This window comes from Pelecanus crispus, chromosome 9 (assembly GCF_030463565.1).
Source record: "Pelecanus crispus isolate bPelCri1 chromosome 9, bPelCri1.pri, whole genome shotgun sequence".
In the NCBI taxonomy this organism is placed as follows: Eukaryota; Metazoa; Chordata; class Aves; order Pelecaniformes; family Pelecanidae; genus Pelecanus; species Pelecanus crispus.
Genome location: NC_134651.1, coordinates 15,654,914 through 15,676,754, shown reverse-complemented (window position 1 = coordinate 15,676,754; position 21,841 = coordinate 15,654,914). Strand labels below are relative to the sequence as shown.

Sequence of the window (21,841 nt, the reverse complement as noted above, 5' to 3'; positions counted from 1 at the left end):
TGCGGCCATGCAGGGCGCCGCGCTGCTGGCGCTGGGCGCTGCGCTGCTGCTGATGGGCGGCGGGCGGCGCCTGGCCCGACGCCTCCTCCTCCTCCTCCTCCTGCCGCGGCGGGCCCGCCGCGCCTTGCCCGTGAGTACCGCGGCGAGGGGCCGGGGGGCTGCGGCCCCCTCCTGGGGGCTCGCCGGGGGGAGGCCTGCGGAGGCTCCCCCGGGGGCCCAAAATGGCGCCGCGCCCTCAGGCCCGCCTCTGCCGCCGGCTTCGGTTTAACCGGGCCGGGGCCTCGCGCCCGTGGCAGTTGCAGGCCGCCGAAGCGGCGCCGCCCGGGCTGTGGCGGCTGGAGGCGGGCGCGGCGCGGCACGGGGAGGTGGTGAGGTGAGGTGAGGTGAGGTGAGGGCCGCGCTGCCAGCAGCCCCGGGCGGCCGCCGGGCCCTCGCACGGGGCCCCCCGCTGCTGCGAAACCCCGCTTTGCTTCGCAGCTTCACGACGCAGCGGGTGCGTGTTCCAGTGCTCTAAATTTGGAAGTGAGCATAAGGGAGGAAAAAAAAGCCCTGTGCATGGAACAGAATTGCATAACCAGTCTCTTTTATATGTTTGTTTTTAAAAAAAAAAAAAAAAAAACCCAAACCACAAAATGTCTGGTCTTTCACTGAATTGGAGTTAACTTTGCTCTTGCTTATGCTCCAGACAACTTTTCTGCAGGCACCGGGAAGAACTTGCAAGTGAACGTGGTTTTGCTCCAGGGCCTCCAGCTCAGTCCTGCCCGTCTGAAACGGCCAGATAACAGCTTTGGCGCGTTTGCAACGTCTCACTTTCACTCTTCTTCCATCTACTCTGCTCCTCTGACGTTCCCTGTCCCACCTGAGAAAATACCTTTCCTTTAGTGAATATTTTCAGTTCCTTTTCCTGGGATTGAAAGCTTCAACTTCCTGACTCTGGAAAAAGGGAACAAGCGAAGTTTACTGTGTAATTGCTCTCGTCTTCAAATTAATCTGTTTGATAACAAGCAGATGGTCGGGGAGAGCATAAAAGGGAACAGGATCCGGAAAACAAGTGACACAGTAGAAGGTAAAGTCTAGGCAAGCATGGTGAGTTCCCACATTGTCCAGAGAGACTGAGGCTGAAAAAGTAGCTTCACTTCCCTTAGCCTCTTTTGCAATAAATTAGTATAATTTTGATAGATCACCTGCATGAGTAAAATAATTTCTACTATTTAATAAAGTGATCGTATGCCAGTAGGAAAAGCTCGTGAGGTGTGCGCACCTGAGCTGGCTGGGGGTTAAAATCAGGCTGCCTCGCTGGGGCTGTTTGAGCTGTTTTGAGCACATGTATTAGTGCTGTGGGTCACACAGCGAGGACACAGGCAGTATTACCCTGCCCGGATACCACAGCAGCACCTCCTGCACTCGCAGCGGGTCTACAGGTGCCCTGGCAGCACTGTACACGAGTGCCGTCTCCTGCGCAGTATTTCCTGACAGCACTGCGTGACCGTCGGTGAGTGAGGCCGATTAAGGTCACCATGGTGCCTGCTAGGGCAGCGATAACTAGTCCTCTCTGCCTCGGCACTTTGTGTCAAACTGAAAGCTGCAGGCTGACCTTATCAAACTCCAGGAACAAGGCCATTAGGCCTTATCTCGGGACTTTCAAAAGATAAGGATGATCAGGCTTTTCTGTGTTCAGGGTTTTTTTGGGGATAGGATCTTTTTGGTTGGGAATGGGGTCGCTCCCTGCTCTCATCCCTGGGAGCTCTTTTTCGACCAGGCATGGCACAAAGACGGGGGCAGCTACAGATGTGAGATCTGTTACATCCCTTGGGTTTTTGCACACTTGTTAGTGCTGCTGGGGCCTCAGTCTGTTACGAACCATGCTGCTGTAGTCACATGTTTTATTACCAGCAATTAGGGTAATAGCAAATAATTAACAAATAATCACAGGAACCTTCTCATACTGCAAGTTGTTCCTCACTTTTCTCCCCATTATAGACAGCTGAGAGGATTTTTAAACCTCCTTTCCATCTACATTTTGGTGGTTGTATTGTTTTTTTTTTTTTTAACTAGAGAAAGCAAACTAGCTGCTGAGAGCTAAAACTAGATGCACACAGGAACGCAGCCCAGCCATTTGCTTTTATTTCCTGCAGCTGAGCTCTGTCCTTACCAGACCAGCTGATGAAGGAGCTAATGGTGGTTGAGGATTGGGCATCTTCTCTGTTTGCCTGTCGTGGGTTCTGGAAGTAGTTGTAACTCCTTATCTCCTGCACAGTTCCTGCTCTTTTGGGAAGTCCTCTGTCTTCAGGATTTAGAGGCAAAGGGTCTAAGGGAGGTGAGGCAGAGAAAACAGTCAAATCCTTTCTTTTCCATAGGCCAGCTTGCTGAATTATTGTGGGAGGTAACCTTGGCAAATTCTGTCATCTGGTCCATACTTGATCCTCATCTCTTGGAGTTGTGTCACTATATATTGAATTGTCACTTATCTTTTGTCCTTTAGCTGTAGCTACCTTCACAGCTTTAGTAGAGCTAGCCTGTGGCTGGTGCTCTTTTTCTGAGTGTAGGAATCAGTGTTAATGTGGGTGTTTGTATGATAAATGCAGGGTAGACTTTTGATCATCTCTCATTTCAGCTTCAGATCATGACTCCCCTTTGAAAGCAGTAACTTCAAGATGAGTTATGGGATAGGACAGGGTGTATCTTACTTGCATATTGCTGATCGTGAGTTTGTGCAATAATGCTCTGATCACTATCACCCTGCAATTATTCCTTACTGCCACTTCACTACCACGCATGTCAGTAAAACGAGATCAGAGAGGTGATTGTCTTGTTCTGTCTGAAAAAGTGGCCGGACAAGCCAGTGCAATTCACACGGAAGTAGTATAAAATACAAATCTTCATAATCCAGCTGTTATTAAACAGTCACGAGGAATATTAGTTGCAGATATCTCCACAGGGATGGAAGTGACCTCACTTCCTTGATGCATTCTCTAGATCTTTATTACTATATCACATTATTGCCTCACTGTTATGGTTTCAGTTTCATAGAATCGTAGAATGCTTTGGGTTGGAAGGGACCTTTAGAGGTCATCTAGCCCAAGCCCCCTGCAGTGAGCAGGGACAGCTTTAACTAGATCAGGTTGCTCAGAGCCCCATCCAACTTGACCTTGAAGGTTTCTAGGGCTGGGGCCTCCACTACCTCTCTGGGCAACCTGTTCCAGGCTTCACCACCCTCATTGAAAAAATTTTTTCCTTATGTCTAGCCTAAATCTTCCATTTGGAGCAGTGTGCAGCACTGCAGGCGGGTGCCTGCTAGTTGGCTTAAGCGTTAGGAGTTCATTGCTTCACAGCTGTGGTGAGGAGAGCAGGGGAGAGATGGCTTTCAAGCAAAGAAAGAGGATGAATGGGCAGTGTTTCGCTACAGGCTTCTCTTCAGGATTTGGGATTCTGTTTTCAGATCTATCACAAGCCTGTTGTGTCACACCAGATGGAGTATCAAATCTTCTCTTTCAATTTATATGTCAGTCAAAAGATAATAACGTAGGAGAGAACCGTAGGATTTGATAAGTTGTTCCTGTTAAGACTGCAGTGTTTCAGAAGGAAACCCTAACCTGTAGTCACATTCCTGCATGCTAAAATACAGCATGGAAAGTATTGCATAGAGTGGGAGTAGGTGGGGAACAGACAATAGAGAGTCATTCTGCAGTTAAAAGAGCTGCTGTACAGTTCAAGCAGGTGACATACTATCATTTGGATGTTTTCTATGCTGCTCGCTCTTCTAATGCCTATGAGCTGGTAGATCACTAACAACTTTTGAAATGTTTCTGTTTTGCTTTGACCACTGATACTTGAAAGAAAGAGTTACTGTTCTAGCTCACGTATCAAGACAACACAAATTGTTACAGACCAGCAATTGAATAAATTCAGGGTTTCACAGTATTTGGGAGCTGGTTGTGTTTCCACACGGGAATTTACGTAAATGAGGAATTCACTTCATTTACTCTGGTTGACCCAGCAGAAGCTCCACTGAAATTGCTGGGTTTAGGCTGCGGTCAGGTTAGGGTGCAGACAGGTACATGGCCACTTTGACTTGCAGCGGGAATTGTACCTCCTAAACACTGGCTGGCCCTGGCTGCAGGGCTGCAAGCTGCTCCTGTGCTATGTCACTGGGTGCTGGTGGTGCCTGCAGCATTGCAATATCTGATGATACCGTATTACTGTCTTTCCCCACACAGGCTGAAGGGAAGGCGGTGCTAATAACAGGCTGTGACAAAGGTTTTGGACATGCCTTGGCAAAACAGCTTCACGCAAAGGGATTTACTGTTTTTGCTGGATGCTTGCTCATGGTGAGTAGTAATATTGATCAAAATTCTTCTTTGATTGGAGAAAAATGCTTCTCAAGTGACAGCAACTTCATCTGCAGCCTCCGTTTACCCTAGTCCAGGACCCTCAGGAAGTGCAGTGGGCAGGGATTGTTACATCTTCCATTGTTTCATCTGCCTGTTGCATCTTGTCATTCCTGTAATTCTGAGCTCTTTAGGGCAGGGACTGTCTGTCAACTGCATGTCTGTACAGTAACTTGCACAGTAGGGCACTGTTCACTGCTGGATGCCTCTCAGCAATACTGCAACACACTCAATAAATCTGATAGTCCAAGACTGCTATGGCACTGTGGCTTTCTGTCTTCCCTGGCGTCTCTGTTGCTGTCTTTCATTCTGTCACTTTCCTTTGTGGACACTCTTCAAACTCATGTCCAAGCCACCTCTCTTGCCTTGTTCAGGTTCTCTTTCCAAAGTGTCTTCTAACTGTGCTTCTACAGGATCTGTAGAAGCTATTCAGTTTCTGGATAGCTGAATAAACAAACTTACAGTACCTTTCTGATATCTGTAGGTCTCACCCTCTGTCACCTGTGTTTGGCAGATGGCATCACTTGTGAAAGATCACTTTAGGCACACTGAATCAGAACGGGTTGCGGACCCGTCATCCTAGTCCCTGCTCTTGCGGGTAACCATGTTGTGTAATCCTCTTTATATACGGGGCCAGCTCCACTTCCATCTCTGCTGGAGTTTTACCCTTACTATGCTTTTTGGCTGTTTTGATAGTCAAAACTCATGTAATTTCTGACCTGAATTCAAAATCAGTTCATACCCATTTGTTTCTCTGTTTGAAGATGGCCATTTCAGCACAGGTGCTCAGGGAGTGATGACTACAGATTTTTGAGTAGTGTGGAGAGCGAGAACAAACAAAAAAGGTGGCTCTCATTGCCTGTGTGATCTCAGCGGAGGTTACGTTCTTCCACCACACCAGAAGGGAAAGTTATTATCAGCTGACGTATTGTGTAACTTGAGAGCAAGAGAGTCCTGTTGGAAAATTGCCACTATTTGGAAATTTCCATGTGGAGGCTCTGTAAATCCTTCAGTAATCATGTCATATGCTGCTTTGGGATGCCTGCCTCTGTGGTGATAGCAAGTCAGGCACTCATTTTGCAGAGCAGCAGGTGTAGGGAACAGAAAGGAGAGGGGAGATAGGGTGGTCTGAGAGGGCTGTTCAGAAGGCAGCACACTCTGTGGAGCAGAGAGGGCCATGCTCCATTTGAAGCCACATAAAGAAAATAAATGCTCCTGAAGTGAGGCCTGCTTGCTTGTTTTATTGATAGGAAAAAAAGGTATTACTTCTTGATCACAGATTATTACCTGTCCCAGAGTGGCCGGGCAGCTCTCAGCAGCCCCTCTGATCTGGCCTGGCAACTTCTTACTTGGAGCCACAATTTTTGTGGTTCTTACGTATATTCTGTGTGGAAGTGGAAAATGTGTCAGCAATCATAGTTGATCTGCAGGTGACTTTCAGGACATTAACTGACTACTTGGCCCTGAAGGGGTAGAGAGTGTGAGAATGTGACTTTTCTTGTTCTGTGTGTTAATAAATTTTCAGGAGACCTGGACTCGGAGCCCCAGGATTTCACTTGTGGGTTTGTTTCTTTTTTTTTTCCCCCCCGGATTGTTAGTGTTGTCTTATCTGCTGTTAGGTGCATCTGAAGGACAGCGTCTGGTGGTAACACAGTTATCTGGATAGCTGTTGCAAAAATACTACAGCTGAATGCTTTCTACGGTTCTTGGGACAGCCAGCATCCTCGTGAAACAGCCTTGTGTTTTAGATGGTTAAGGGAGGTAACAGCCTAGGAATTTAAAATTTGATGAGCAGGAGCTTACTGAAAACGTAATGGTAGAATGGACGTGGGATGAAAATGGTTATAAATCTAGAGCCGACTGCTCTGAGAAAAGGAAGCGTATAGTGACTTCAGAAAAGGATGATGGATCCAAAAGAAACAGGAAACATCAGTGAAGGCAGGGAGCTGTTAGGTCAGATCACTTGTGAAGAACGGGGTATAAGCATATGAGAGATTATTGCTGATAAATGAAGGAGCGCACATGCAGTGTGGCTAAGGATGCAGCTACCCTGTGGTAACTGGCCATGTGCGTGTGACTGCTCGTGACAAATGCAAGGAAACTTACCCTGTCATGAGAGAAGAGTGAGCTGCTGCGGGTTCACTGCAGGGTCAGAGCAGGTATGGGGGCAGTTGTCGTAGAGCAGATGCCAGGCTATTAGTTCACACATAGTTACTCCATCATCACTTACTTGCATGCTTTTATACTGAGAATTAAAGGATCCCTGATATACTAGCCACCACAGAAGGCTCTTGCATTAAATACAAGATGGTACGCTGTCAGGTGCATCAGGAGCTTTTTAATGATCAGACAGTCAAAAATAAAGCTACAGGAATAACAAGAATACTGCAAGCAGGCTGGTATAGAACTGGAGAGGATCGAGTGCAAAAGGGATTTCATTTAGCAAGGACAACTAAGTCCACAGAGAAAGTTTCTGTTAACATATTAGCATTAAGATGGGAAAAAAACCACAGAAATCAATTACAAAATAATCTGAAAAGTAGAAAGGACAGAAAAAGTCAAAATAATCATTGTCTTATTTTCTTTGATCTTACTGGAAAAAAAGGATAAATTGTTTTCAGATGCCTACTGCCAGCAGTTTTCATGAGGGCTGCAGGTGAGAAAAGGGAAAGAACAGGGAATGTTTACATAAATGGATGTGTTCAAGTTCACCAGGCCTGATGAAAAGTACTGAAGAACATTTAAAGGATGAGCCATTATGATTTCTGCCCCATGGGGGATATTTTCAGGAGCACCTGGAGGCCAGGGGATTTCCAGAAGGCTGGAAGAGGGCAGACATTGTACTTCCCTTCCCAAAGGAGACAGACCTCTGGCACTGCCAACCAGGCAGCTCACCTTTGGTGCACTAGATGAAGTTGCAACACACTGATCTGTCAATTTTACAAATGTCTAGATCATAGTGTGATACACACTGTCTGTATAAGTTTACCAGGAACAGACTGTGCCATGTCAGTCTAATCTCGGTCTGGCTAAGCAGCAGAGTGGTTAAAGCAGAAGGAATAAATGTATCTTGAATAAGGGTTTTGACACAGTTCCTCATGATAGTCTCATGAGCAAACTTATGCTCTAAGCTTGTGACTGCTGTTCAGTCCCAGTGAAATTTTCTTGGAAGTGCCCCCCGAAATAGAATTCACTTGGAAAAAAAATGTGCACGGTGCCAAGCAGGGAGGATTGCAGGCCCTTTGGGGAATAGGGTTCAAAATTATTCCTATATTAGATGGAGTCTGAAATCAATTAGATGGAATCCAGTAATGACAAATACAAGGTGTTCCGCCTAGGAAACTCAGGAAGGGAGCGGGTGGGTAGGCAGCCGTCGGGGGGACAGCTGGCGCAGATGGAGCGAGCCAGCCGGATCCACGGGTGTTCAGCATTGTGCTTGTGCCTCCTGGTTCCTACTGACACCTCGCTGCGGGCGCCCGAGTGCTTGCCAGGACCTAATCCTGAATCCCACGAGCTTCCATGAGAAAAGGCCGTGGCTCGGTGCATTACAGGAGGGCTCTCAGCACGCTAACACACCCCTGTGTGATCCTCCAAACTGCAGCAGGGGAGGGGAGAGGAGCGAGTGAGGAGAAGGGGAGGCAGCCGAAAGCTGGAGCAAGGCTCCTCTGCTGGGTGGGGAGGGCTTGTGCGGTTGTCGGGCTCCCCGCCCAGGAGCAGCCCCTGCTAGGCAGGAGGTGGGGTGGGCAGCCAGAGCCGTGCTGGGCTGCGAGGGCAGGATAACTGGGGGAAATGAGATAGCTGGGAGGAAACGGCCAAGTCCCACTGAAGGCCTCTCTGGAGACTACTTGGGCAGCAGGCTGGGCTGGAGCAGGGCAGTCTTCAACTCTGGTGGAACAGGGAAGGGGAAGCTGGGAGATTCTCTTGAGAGGACAAAAATCAGACCAAAAAAAAAAAGTGACAGCTGTCGTGGTTTAGCGCCAGCCAGCAACTAAGCACCACGCAGCCGCTCGCTAACTCCCCCTACCCCGATGGGATGGGGCAGAGAATTGGAGGAGTAAGAGTGAGAAAAACTGGATTGAGATAAGAACAGTTTAATAATTGAAATAAAGTAAAATAGTAATGATAATAATAACGATATAATAATGATGATAATAATAATAATATACAAAGCAAGTGATGCACAATGCAATTGCTCACCACCCGACGACCGATACCCAGACAGTTCCCGAGCAGCGATCGCTGCTCCCCAGCCAACCCCCCCCAGTTTCCATACTGAGCATGACATCATATGGTATGGAATAGCCCCTTGGCCAGTTTGGATCAACTCTTCTGGCTGTGCCCCCTCCCAGTTTCTTGTGCATCTGGCAGAGCATGGGAAGCTGAAAAGTCCTTGACTAGTATAAGCAGTACTTAGCAACAACTAAAACATCGGTGTGTTATCAGCATTCTTCTCCTACTAAATCCAAAACACAGCACTGTGCCAGCTACTAGGAAGAAAATTAACTCTATCCCAGCCAAAACCAGGACAACAGCAAAGGAGAGGGGTTTTGCAGGAGCAGTTGGGCCAATGCTGCCAGGACCGCATTTAACTCGCGCTGCTGCGTGGCTCCTGCTGTTCAGTCCCAAGGCCACGAAGGCCATCCCAGGGAGGACAGCCTGGCTGCTGCCATGGGAACTGCTGCAGGCATTTTCCCAGCCAGCAAATCTACCATTTAAAAACCAAGGAGGAAGTGTGCTTAGAGCCCCTGAAGACCACAGAACATAAGATGATGTTCACTTCTTTCCATAAAAATACATAGCTGCTTCATTTGTGAAGAGGTTTTCTGGACATAAGAGTTAATCAATTTGTTTTACAGTTAAACAGTGGCTGAGGTGGTGTCTGCAACTATGAAAAGTGCTCCCAATTGATATTGCATGTTGAAGTCAGTCTTCCAAAATCAATATGCTTTGTCAACAATGAGTAAATTGTAGCTGGGAATGTAACTTTGCAAATTGAGTTGCATTGGTGAGGAGGAAAATTCATTTCAATATGACTAATACAAACTATTTATGCTGGATTTTTAAGTTGCTGGCCTATGACTTTGTTTCTCAAAAAACACTTGAAGTATTTCTTGTTTATAAGGATTATGACAGGTTAAAAAACATGCAGGGAAAGATGTGGACCTGTTGGAGCAGGTCCAGAGGACTGCCGCAAAAACGATCGGAGGGATGGAACACCTCTCCTGTGAAGAAAGGCTGAGAGAGTTGGGGTTGTTCAGCCTGGAGAAGAGAAGGCTCCAGGGAGACCTTATGGCAGCCTTTCAGTATTTAAAGGGGGCTTATAAGAAAGATGGGGACAAGCTTTTTAGCAGGGCCTGTTGTGACAGGACAAGGGGTAATGGTTTTAAACTAAAAGAGAGTAGATTCAGACTGATTTAAGGAAGACTTTTTTTACACTGAGGGTGGTCAGGCACTGGAACAGGTTGCCCAGAGAGGTAGTGGAGGCCCCATCCCTGGAAACGTTCCAGGTCAGGTTGGACGGGGCTCTGAGCAACCTGATCTGGTTAAAGCTGTCCCTGCTCACTGCAGGGGGGTTGGGCTAGATGACCTCTAAAGGTCCCTTCCAACCTAAAGCATTCTATGGTTCTATGAAAGGTGTTTTCAGTGCTCTGAAATGACAGCTGGTACTTGAGTACAGATATAATTAAGTTTTCGTTTCTGTATAGATACAGTAAATCTCTCTCTTTGCAAGCTGAATTAGCTCCACTTTATTCACTGTTAAGTAGCTGAAAGTTTTTTTGTGGAACTTGGTGAGATGCAAGAGCATCTTCCAGAAATGTAGTGAGGCATCACACAACCCTCCCCCGTTTCAAAGGGAATATAATATTTTGGTGACTGTGCCATTGACTACTTAAAACGGCACTGCCAGAGATTCTTTTCATGGCTAGATAAGAGGGCTAGACACTGCATGTCACCATGTTCGATGTGCATTAGAAAAGCTTCAAGTCTTTATTTGCTGTTTTTGTGATACCTGGAAATAAGTCAGCTGTGAAATGATATGCAGCCATGGGGCCAGGAATTAATTCCTACTATTGTCATAGCTCTGGTGTAACTATATATTGATTTTTAAGAGAGCTACCCTGTTTTGCTCAAGGCTGTGATGGACATTTCAGCTCTTTTCCTTCATTATATGTCATTGTTCATTGGACTGAAGGTGGAGGTGAGATGTTGCACAATATATTCATTAAATAGCCTGAGATACGTATAGAAAAACTAAGCGGTTACATGTTTTTTACATCAGCCTGGCTGCTGAGGCAGTTGAGCAGGTGACTGTGGGAGGGTTGCTGTCCTTGTTTGCCCTTGTGCTGTGGGAGTTGGTATCAAGTGCTAAAGGAAGAGTGGCAGCCAGGCATGGTGACTCACCAATTCATAACTTCTTCCTCCCTAATGAGGCAGAGCCTGTGATTCAGGGAGTAGTTTGGTGAATTAAATCTCGAGCTTGCTGTGAAACTGCATGGCTAATCTGTGCTCTTTCCTCTTGTACTTATTATATACCACCTGAGCAAGGCTGTAAGGCTTAGGCAGCAGTCTTGTCTGGAAGTGACCAGGTAAAATTTGGAATTTGAACTGTGTTTAGGTTTGACTAAACAAAAAACCCAACACAATAGTAACAGAATCTCTAATGATAGCAGCAGAGGATGGAAAAAAAAAAAAGGAAAGAAAGGAGAAGGACAGAAAGGAAAGCAGAGCCATCACATTCTTATCACCTATAGTGTGGAAAAAAAAGACTTGTTCTTGCTTCCTCAGCCAGAATCTCCTCCTTTCATGGCTCCTGTCTGTGATCTTGTCATTTTGTGGCAGATCTCCATTGTTCACGTATTCCTGTGCATCCTGTTCTGCTGTGTAGTAAGAGAAAAATATTATTATTATATAGGTTCAGCTGTAAACATTTTCTGCTGTATCCTGCAGCATCAGTCTGTTTGCTGTTAGGCACGCCAAAGGTGTCCCTGCTGTCTTGTTTCCAAAGTGGTCTGACAATACTATTTCATTAGAAGCCAGGCAGTATTTTGGAATGAGATGAGTACGGTGCCTAATGAGCCTTTTGCTTTTAAGCCTAGAAAATCTGACTCTGATTTATGTACAAGTGCTTGCTATGTTACCTGCAGAGCGTGGAGACTGAGGCAGTGGAGAGTCACCCACGGTTATCCCAGGCTGATAGTGTTATTGATGTGAAACCCTTCATGTGAGGAGCAAACAGCAGGGACTTTGTGGCTCTTCAGAGCAGTGGGTCACTGATGCAGATGTAGGGGCTGTGCTGGAGGGAATAGGAAGATGGCCATGGGTTGCACACTGGTTTGTGTGGCTCACATGCCTATTTTTGCACCAGGTTTATACCTCTGTGTGCAATTTCAATAGCTTCTATTTCCTGTCCATGTGAACATGCCTGGCCCCAAGCTGCATTACGGTTCCTTGCCCATCTTAGCGGGACATCTTTCTTTTCTGCTGGGCAGGATGAGAATGGAGATGGAGCCAGGGAGCTGAAGAACATGAAGTCAGATCGCATGAAAGTGCTACAGATGGATGTGTGTAGTGATCAGGAGGTGGCTCAGGCTGTGGATTTTGTGAAGAGGACCCTGAAGGAGCCAGAGGAAGGTATGTGGGGATCTTTGTATTTCCAACACAGGTGGCTCTTTTCTGTGCTCACAGAATCCTTCCTACAGAGCAGACCATGCACTGGCCACGTCGTTCCGTCTCTGCACCACCAAAAGAGGGTTAACAAACCTGGAGGCCTATGACAGTGTGTGGCTGGCTGTCGGGCAGCACTGTACCTGGGTCAGTGAGAATCGTCTTGCTTTTGATGTGCTGGTCACATGGAAAGAGACCAAGACTGGTTGAAGGATTAGGCTTTAACTCTATATCCCGTAAAAAGCAATGAGTGGCAGCAAGCCCACAAGAGCTTGTGTCTTTCTCCTTGAGCGTCTGTGAAGGGCATAGGATGGCCAGAGCCTGATCCCCTCCTGGTGCTCCTGCAGCAGCCTGGCTCACACAGACCTTTCCGTAGTGATACTGCTAGTGAAGAGGTGACGGGCCCTGGCTGTTTACTGCTCTCTCCTCTGCTGTGCTGGTACAACCTGTTTCTGTAATTGAATGCCAAGCTGGAGCACAAAACTGACCTGCCCCCAAACCTGGATTATTCTTCAGCCAGGTCAATCCACGCTTTCGGTTTGCCATGCAACCAACATCCCAGAGGTGATGTGAGGCAGGATCCAGGATGGGCTTGGCATAGACCCCGTTAATCCACATGCCACCTTACACACAAGTCCAACTCATGGGCCTAAGAGCATGTGAAAGAAGACAGGAGTCCCTTGTGCATGCTTCTTTCCTTCTTGGAAGTGGTTTGGCAGTGGGATGTGAGCTTGCAGTCGGAGCCTGGTGTGATACCACCTAACCTCTTCCCATGTGGTGAGGTTGTGAGGCTTCTTGCCCTGCATACGTTTCTCTGCAGCCTCTGTGCAAGTAGCAAGCTGGACAGCAGCTGTAGACCCAGGCTGAGGGTGGACTGAATTTTCATGTCTGTGGCTCCAGGACTTAAGGGTCACGTGGCTGGAGGGTGGTTGCTCTTCTGGAAGCTTGGATGAGACTGCTATGAGCCTGTCTTTGTTCACAGCAAATATGAAGCTAGTAAATAATAGCTCTAATCTTCATGCAAATTACGTGAGCACACCCTTCCTCCTAAAAAAAGCATACGAAATGTAACCAAGTTACGTACAAACTCTGATCCCACACATGTTCTCTCTGCATGATTTTTCTTCCTACACAATCACCCAGCGCTTGTCACACATTTCACAGCTTCTCAAGCTTTTCCTGAAGAGCCCAGCAACAGCAGTGGTGGCACAGAGCCATTTATCCACTGAGTGAAAGCTTGTAATGGAGCAGCTCTGTCGCTTCTATAAATGCAGCAGTGTTTGCAAAACCATGTGTGTAGCAGGGACAGAGAAGTCTTGCATCCTTGATCAGCAAGTTGGACCAGTTCCTCCTGCTCTTGAGAGCCTTATCCTTTAGTTGTTTGCTCCAGCACAGCGTGCAAAGCAGCAAAGGCTTCTTTTTAGGCCCATCAGTGTGACTGGTGTTTGGGGCTTGCCAATAAATAGTGCTCAATAAATAAGTGCTGGAACATAGATACTATTGAGACTGAGGTGCCTTGCACAGAGGTGCTTGTTGCACACTGAGCGTGGCCCCAGAGGAGCTAGTGCAGAACAGTTCTTGTGCTGTACATTTATACCTCTTCTCCCTGTGCTGTGTACGTAAGGCTAAACTCATTTCGATAGGAGTGCCCTGTTTGTTTTCAATCTTACGCAGTTCCCACTGTATTGTTGACACTAAAGAAATAATAGTGATAAGGCTCTGCTCAGTAAACACACCGCTGTCCAGCAAACAGCACTGTGACCGGGTACCTATCAGCACTTTGTTCCGTACGTAACGTGACCTGATCGGTGAGCAATGAAATTCCAAGAATGAGCTATTGTAAATAATGTTTTCATGAACGTCCCTGGATCTAACCTCGTAACCCAAGAAATGGGAAATCGTTGTAGAGAAATTTAGAATCAGGAATACTCTGCAGAGGTCAGTTTGGGACTGACAGGTTGAGTCTTCTGTGGTCTGTGGTAAATCCCTGCTAAATTTGCTCTGCATAGTTTCTTGTTAGTCATGAAATTACACCATCAGATGCCCTATTTCCATGGTCCTCCTGCTAGTGATTAGAGCCTGCTTTGCAGCAGCACAGGGAACCCCATTCAGGCTGAGATGCTGTGCTGGCGGCCAGTGTGAATTTCAGGGTTATCTTGACCCATTAAAGCTGGCAGCTTCAGTAAGTGCAGTGGCAACAGGCAGGGGATCTTGGGCAGAGCAGGAGTAGAACTACCTGACTGCAGTATTTAGAAACTTGAATTAATAAAAATGGAAGTAAGGATAGGTGAGCAAGATGTTTTCTTGGCTTTTGCTGCAGCCCACGACTTAGCTGTTATCCCAAACAGTCCCTGGGGCTGTTGTGGCCTGGTGGGGATTGGGAAAGGTGTGTTCTGGAGGAGGATAGAGCTGCAGGCCAGTGAACTGGAACAATATTCACCACTGTCTGTCTGAGACAGGTATGCAGGGCAAAAGGGGTGCTGGGATCGCCATATGAGAGCTGGGAGATGCAGGAATGGTGGCAGCTATAATAGGCAAATCCATTCTGGGACAGACCATGAGGGAATGGTTAATGCACTGTTGTCACTAGGTAGGATGTGACCTTCTCTGGTCTGCTATACACAGCTGGTCAACAGCCTTCAGGGAAAACGAACTTAGCTGGGAACAGGGCAGGGTTACTAGGGCTGGTGTGAGAGTAGAGAGCCAGTCTAGCAAGGGCATGTTGGTGTTTTTAAATGCACCAGGAGGATAAATTCCATTGGTATTTATTGGGCAATGATGGAATATTACAATTTGCTTAGAGGGCCGTGTTTGGTGCAATACATGGTCACTATCTGACCATGAACAAATATAGGCTTTAAGTTATTAAAAGACTTTCATACATCAGGGCAGGGAAGCTATGGAGCAGAGGCAGGGCAAACAGCCCAAAAATTTTGAGAGAGAGCTTGATAAGTTTTGTCAACAGGGTGGCATGATGTGGGTGCTTTTGATAGCAATGTCACTGCTCCTTGGACATGAAGACTCCTTTTTAGCCCTGTGTGTGTTCTTGGTGGTAAGAGGAAAGTCAGGGAGTAAAAAGGGGCCCCAACTCCAGCTGGGTACTTAACACACTGAAAGATAACCATGGTGTATGGCAGGACATCTAATAAGAAGCAACTCTGTTATCTTGTTCCGGCTCTTCTGTTTGCTCCTCCTGCAGTTTATGGCTGCATAGTCCTGTGCTTCAACAAATTCACAAAGTATGGACTCAGTCCTACAAATGTTTGCCACTGCGACTCCTGCAGTAATCGCTTCGAAGGGTCAAGTGCTCAGTGACCTGCTAAGTCCTGGACATATAAGGGGCTCAGTGCAGAAGCTCTTGGTAAGCGCAGTCAATTTAATTTTGACAAGACTGCATGCACAAAAGACATCCCTTTTTAAATTCTAGTAGTTTTAAGGGTTGGTTGTAAGTTTGCCATCTTCTGCTATAGGTAGGATTGAGGGAAACTGAACACTTGAACTAAAATACAGCAGCTGCTAACCGGGCCATCAACCTGCAGATCGATACCATGCACTCTCCAAAACAGTGAGTCAGAGTTGTGAAGGGGATTTAGAACTCAAATATACTTGTTTTCCTTCCTTTTTTTTTTTAAATTGAGGGAAAGTCCAGCTGCCTCCAAATTACAAAAGCCATGATAAAGTCACTGAGTGAAGACAAACCTGGGACCAAGAGGAGGCACAAAAGAGGGTCAGCCAGATCCAGCTGTACAAAGCCCCAGGACAGCATTTGACCTTAGAGGAGACATTCAGGGAGGCAATGCTTGTGTGACCCCATCACTCTCCCTGGGGCTCCAAACAAGCCCCACTGGCTTCACTTCTGATATACCAGGAGTGCATTTCATCTCCTTGCTGGGTTTTTCTCTACAACTTTTTTTCTACAAAAGTGCCCAGTACTTTGTCAAGGGGTTGGGTTACTTTGAACAGCAAGGAAAGCTGCTTCTCTGCGACACTCTTCCTCATTCCGTTCTTTAACCACGTGTTTGTCGGCAGGTCTGTGGGGCCTGGTGAACAATGCTGGCGTCTCGACCTTCGGAGAGGTGGAATTTGCAAGTTTAGACAACTACAAGAAGGTGGCAGAGATCAACCTGTGGGGCACCGTGAGGGTGACAAAGGCTTTTCTGCCCCTCATTCGCAGAGCTAAAGGTACATGCTGGGCAGCGTGGCAAGACTCAGAGAGTGCTTTTACAGTACAGCAAAGAGATGTAGCTAAAAATCATGACTCAGACTCTGCTTCAAGGAATGCCTGTGCAGTCCAAGGAGGGTGTCCGAGGCATGCAGGCAAACTAGACAGCAGGGTTCAAAGTGCTGCGTAAGTGTTTGGTGGTATGGGCCCCTCTGGGGGCAGTCCAGGAACCTACACAGCAGGTGCTATCTTAAACATTCCAGGATATCAGAAACCTTCATGCAGTGCTGGCAGATAGGACACAGGACCCAGGCCACCTTTAGAAAAAGTGACTGGAGGCCAGACAAGGTACTTCTGGCCTCCAAAGTCCACCAAGTGCTTATGTTTGGGTAACTGAATCTTCCCCCTTCATGTTATTCAATTTGCAGATGATTGCAGAGTGGTAGTGGTGGAATAAATGAAGATCAATAGCAGCCATTTTAGAGACAATTTAGACATTAGAGACAATTTAGAGACATTTTACAAGACAACAGTATTATCAAAAAATCTTTGTTTTATTAAAAGAAAAAAGATACGTATGGGCAGAACACTGAAAAGCTTCTTTATTTAGCACATGTGGGAGAATGCTGGCACAGCTGCGTGTTCTGTGAGGACAGAAAGGGGTTATACTGAGAATATTGCTCAGATACCATTTACAGAAAGTAAGTACCCACTAAACAAGCCCCATCTCACTACAAAAAGTAGCTTACCCATCAGGTCAGCAGGTGGTTCTCACAGTCCCTCCAAGCTGCATTTAGGTCTGGAATGAGAGAGCAGAGCCACCCACTTGTTTCTCAGCTAAAATTTCAAGCTGCAGAAGGGTGTCATGCTCCACGGCTGTGAAAACCCTCTCTGTAAAAATGGCTGGTGAGATTTCAAGGGCCTGTTTGTAAGTGCATCTGAAAGCATAATTGCACATGTCTTGGGAAAGGACAGAGCCACCCACAGAGGAGTGACCACTGCTGTCACTGCCCCTAGGCAGTGCATGATCTAACACAAGCTGCCAGAGCTCTGCAATTTGGCTGGCATGGGCTGCTTGTAGCAGATGGGACAATTGCTCTTCGCTGCCCCATAGGCAGCAGCATGTCAAGTCTCCTCTCCGTTTGTCCCAGGCACGTAGCACTCTAGGCACTCCTGGCTGGCCGGCTGTGGTGCTCATGCTGCAGGTTCAGAGAAAGCTCTACTGGTTCTCTGCAATCCAGCTCAGGTCTAGAAGCATGTAGCTGCATTAGGCAGAGTGGCTGCAGATGAGCTGTCATGCTTACAGAAAGAACCAGAATGCTTGTGCGGCATCATGCTGTGTTGTGCGCTTTCCAGTTCATAACCCTGCTAGCTGAGAGCTTGAACCCTTCTCTAGCAAGACACAGGAGCGAGGCACACTGATGTGAGAGCGCACAGCTAGTAGCCTCAAAAGATCTGGGTACAGCCATATTTAGAAATTAGGAGGGAAATGTCTTGTATGCTTTGTAAATCCTTTTTAATAGGGAGGCAGGCATGTGTACCATCCCTGGAGGAGGTCAGGGCAGGGGCTAGCCTTGCTTGAGTCAGGAGAGAGAGGCTCTTTGACAGCAGACTTGAACACCTCTTCAAGACTCAGATTTTACAAATCAGCATCATCCAACAAAGCACCTTTTTACTGGGATGTTCTGACTGCTGCTTCTGCAACCCATTAGCTCTCCCTGCTCTTTTCTCTCTAGGCCGTGTGGTGAATATCACAAGCATGTTGGGACGGATGGTGAGTCCATCTCGCTCCTGCTATTGCATTTCCAAGTTTGGTGTGGCAGCCTTCTCTGACTGCCTCCGGCAGGAGATGTACCGCTGGGGTGTCAGAGTCATCCTCATTGAGCCCAGTAACTTTGTGGCAGCGACAGGCATCCTGACGGCAGACGGCATTGACAAGCAGGCTGAGGCCCTGTGGAGCGGAGCCAGCGACACTGTGCGGGAGGACTATGGGAGGGAGTATTTCACTCACCACGTGGCCCTGATGAAGTCCTTTGTTAACAGTGGCCTGAAGGACATGTCTCTGGTCTTGAACGACATCACCGATGCGCTCACTTCCACGCACCCGAGTAACCGTTACAGTCCCATGGAGACCTACTGGTGGGTGAGGCTGCAAGTCATGACTCACCTGCCCACTGCCATTGCCGACTGGCTTTACGTCCCTGGAGCCACCCTGTAGGTGGCTGTCCTTCAGGCACCCTTCCAGCGCTCGTACGTACGCACAGGGCAGAGCAGACCTAGTCAGGGCTGTCTGCACCCATTGCTGATGCATCTCCCCTGTAGTCACATGTGCTTTCACTTTGGGTTATGGCTTCAAGTCTTGTGTTGTGGGATGCTGAGAACAGCATGACTTTTGGGGTTTTTTTCCTAATTCTTGCTCTTTGTATTCCCTGCTGTCCTGATTAAAGTTGAAAGGTGTTTTCCTTTTAACTGTGGGGGAGGCAGAGGAAGGTTAACATAATGGGTCAAATATGTAGCTAGTGTAATTAGGTCAGCAGAGTTCCCCCAGTGATAAATTTGGCTCATTAATAGTCTCTTGCTTTTCCTTACAAGGACAGGCTGCTAATAGCAGAAGAAAGCTGTTGCTATGAGATGTCTCGAAGGGAGAAACTAAAATGGGGAACAAAAGCAGAGTTTTCCATTTTATTGAAAATGGGTCAGTCACAGCCTTCCGTTGTTTTCATGACACCGCTAGGAAGCTCTGCTGTGCTGTGACTGTCTGTTCTTTCCAGGAAAACAGCAACACTGCCTCTAAACAGCCTCATTACCTAGCTCGGGGGGGTCAGATCCCTGCAAAGAGGGCTTCTTCCCTCCCAGCACTGTGGCCAGGAGCTGCCTGAGCCAGCGACTGCAGACAGCCTGGGCAGGGAAAAGCCCTTCTAATGATGAGGGAGGTCTGAGCCATCCCTCAGTCAGGCCCTGTGGATGCTGGGACTTGCAGCCTCTCTCTACCCATTACTGATGAGCTTTGCAGGACGGGCTTGAATCTGATGTAGCAAGCAAATTTGGCTCCTCTGACTGCTACCTTAGGTACCGGTGCCTGAACTACTCAGGCAGCAGTACAGAGACTGCCCAGCCATCCCCCCTGCTTCGCCCATGTCGCTGCCCCATGCTAGGCTCCCTCTTGCTGGTGAGGGAGCTGCTCTTGCTTTCCCAAATCAGTTTTTTGATTTCATCTCCTCTGCACTTGATCAGCGACAGGGGCACTTGTGCAGCTAGTGTGGCCTGACTGTGAGCTCTGGAAGGGTGCTTTAAGCAACACGTTTCCTTTTTTTAATATTGCACAATAAAATTTCCATGTCACACATGATTGTCCCCTCAGAGAACTTCCTGATAACTGGTATGAGCTACTTTTGCACAGTATCCCCAAGGGTCTCTCCTGTTTGCCATGTACAGGGTTTTCAATCATTTTTCCAAGTGCTGGGGCTGCCTGGCTTCACGCCCCGTTCCCTCTGTCCCAGTGGTGACCACTAGTGGAGCAGCCAGCGGGCTGTGGGCACTGCTGGCCAGGCTGGGACCCTGCCCTCTCACCCTAGGGACCAGCTTTCCCTTCTGCTAAACTGCATTCCGTTTTGTTCTATGGGAGATTAAGTGACTACGGAAAGAGCTTACTGTTTGCTCTTTCCTCATCTGTCTTTGCTAGCTCTGACTTGGAAACTGTGCCATAAACCTTTTATATGCTGCTGGCTGTAAATGCTTGGAATCTGCATGCAGCCGTGAATGCTGTGATACCTGAGACGAAAGTAGGCTTCCCTTGGAGATGCTGTGGAGGTAGCTTGTATTACAAGTAACAACTGCTGGAAATGCTGGCTGTGCAGTTCTTTTCTATTCCAGATCATCAGCACATGGAGATTGCCTGGGATCCAGGACTGAGAATGATCCCACTGAACTGCAGCTTAAGCAGTGTTGTAATCACTTCTGCCCCCTGCACTGTGAAATGTGAGTAATGTTAAGTAGCGCTGATTTGCACAGAGAGAAAAATAAACTCTGAGATTTGTAAAGCACATGTCTGTGTCTCCAGTGCTCATTTCTACATTGTTTCTCCCACCCCCTTTGCATCTGAGGTCGGGATTTAATTGGGCTCAGTAATTAAGGAGGTGGTGGTGGTTCAGCAGGTAGTGGGACTGTGGAGGCTCAGTGAGAACTGCCTGGAGCAGAATGGGCAGTACGACCCATTTCATCAGCAGAAGGCAGCTAGAGAGGCCTCTCTGCAAACACACACCGTCAGTGTTTGTATTTTATGTGGTTTCCCTCAACTGACAGTGTTGAGAGAGTGGTACTGCGCATTATTCATTGCCTCAGCACTCTGCGTGTAACTAATCCAAATGCTACAGCTGCCTGGCAATAAGGATTAGCTCTTCTTACAGGCAGAACGGAGACTTGCAAGCCAAGAAGTGTCTGAGGCCATGCAAGGACCTCGTGGCCATGTCAGGGTTAGGATTTCGCAGCATGTGAGCCCCAGTCCCTTCCTCTGCCCCCTGAGAAGTGCTCAGGTGAGCTGTCAGTGCCTGATCTGGTGTCTGCCTGGGTGGGGAGCTCTGGGTAGTTGTCTAGAGGCAAGAGGAGCGGAGTGCTGGTGCGGGAAGAGCAAGTACCAAGTGTTTCCGTACGATGCAGGTCATCACGTGAACTCTGAGCCAGCGGAGCAAAGCCAAGATGACCGAGCAGGTACCTTCCCATCTTGAGCTTACAGCAGCTGTTCAGTGTCCAGTGAAAACTTCATTCTGAAATCTGTTCCCTGAGGCAGCCAGACCCTTGTTTCACACCGTAGTGTTGCATTAATGCAGGCATTGAGAGCAGATCGTTGTCTTGCTGGTGAGTAACAGAGGCAAGAAATCTCAATTCCATTTGACGGTGACCTTCAGAGCTGGAGGACGGAGAAGACAGAAAGAAGTTCAGTGAAATCCCCTGGAAGTCCATGCTTATTGCTGCTGTCATATCCTACGAGGAGTAAGGCTGCCAAAGGTTCCTGGGGCTTTTTTTTCAAGGGCCAGCTGCTGAGGCCTTGGCAGTGTCCTACCTTTTTCTGCATGTTTCTCACAATGCTTTGGAAGACAGCGATGACACCCTTCAGCCTTTGTAAAGTGTTTCTGTTTCCCTTTCAGATCAGCCTGGTTCTCTACGATGACGCTGGGAAACAAGAGGTGGTCTTCTGCATGTCATGTTTGCTCTGGTTCAGCTTAACACAGCAAGGGGCCTCCTGTGGTCTCCCAAGCAAGCACTGTGAGTCTGGATACTCCAGATTGCTTGACCAAAAACAAAGTCCCAAACCAGTGACAAGTCCCAGTGTGTGTCCCAGACTTCATGGCACCTGTGGTTCCTGGTTTAGCCCCAACATGAAACCTCCACTAGCAGTAAAGGGAGAGTTTAGAAGACAAAAAGTTTATTGCGGGTGAAGTGAATAAAGATCATCTCTAAAAGCTAAGAGAAACCCGAAGTCTCTCCTGAGTGGCAAGAGCTGCAGAGGAAGTGGTTCATTTGAAGCAGAGGCGAGAAGCAGCAAGTTGCTATGGAGATCCCTCATTGATAGTCCTGTATGCATTTAGCTGTACAATGAGCTACACGGAGGATGGGAAGGTATGCTTCT

General features: G+C 47.6%; 1 protein-coding gene across 2 annotated transcripts; it reads left to right on the top strand.

Annotated features, from left to right (window-relative positions):
- Positions 1–7: 7 nt before the first annotated feature.
- Positions 8–20,115, top strand: LOC104036773 (D-beta-hydroxybutyrate dehydrogenase, mitochondrial). Of its 2 annotated transcripts, XM_075716723.1 has the most exons (6): positions 8–130; positions 4,218–4,328; positions 11,879–12,020; positions 16,083–16,235; positions 17,952–18,465; positions 20,089–20,111. In XM_075716723.1, the coding sequence occupies exons 1-5, from the start codon at positions 8–10 to the stop codon at positions 18,431–18,433; spliced, it is 1,011 nt and encodes a 336-aa protein (XP_075572838.1). In that variant the 3' UTR covers positions 18,434–18,465; positions 20,089–20,111. The 2 variants fall into 2 exon arrangements, with proteins under 2 accessions (XP_075572838.1, XP_075572837.1); XM_075716722.1 differs by having other exon boundaries at positions 17,952–20,115.
- Positions 20,116–21,841: the final 1,726 nt, after the last annotated feature.

What these genes read in the sequence shown, in the direction of transcription:
- LOC104036773 (XM_075716722.1), top strand. Translation starts at nt 8, where the DNA reads ATGCAGGGCGCCGCGCTGCTGGCGCTGGGCGCTGCGCTGCTGCTGATG. An exon ending in TTGCTGGATGCTTGCTCATG is followed by an intron (nt 4,329 to 11,878) that starts GTGAGTAGTAAT and finishes TCTGCTGGGCAG; the next exon opens with GATGAGAATGGAGATGGAGC. An exon ending in CCTCATTCGCAGAGCTAAAG is followed by an intron (nt 16,236 to 17,951) that starts GTACATGCTGGG and finishes TTTTCTCTCTAG; the next exon opens with GCCGTGTGGTGAATATCACA.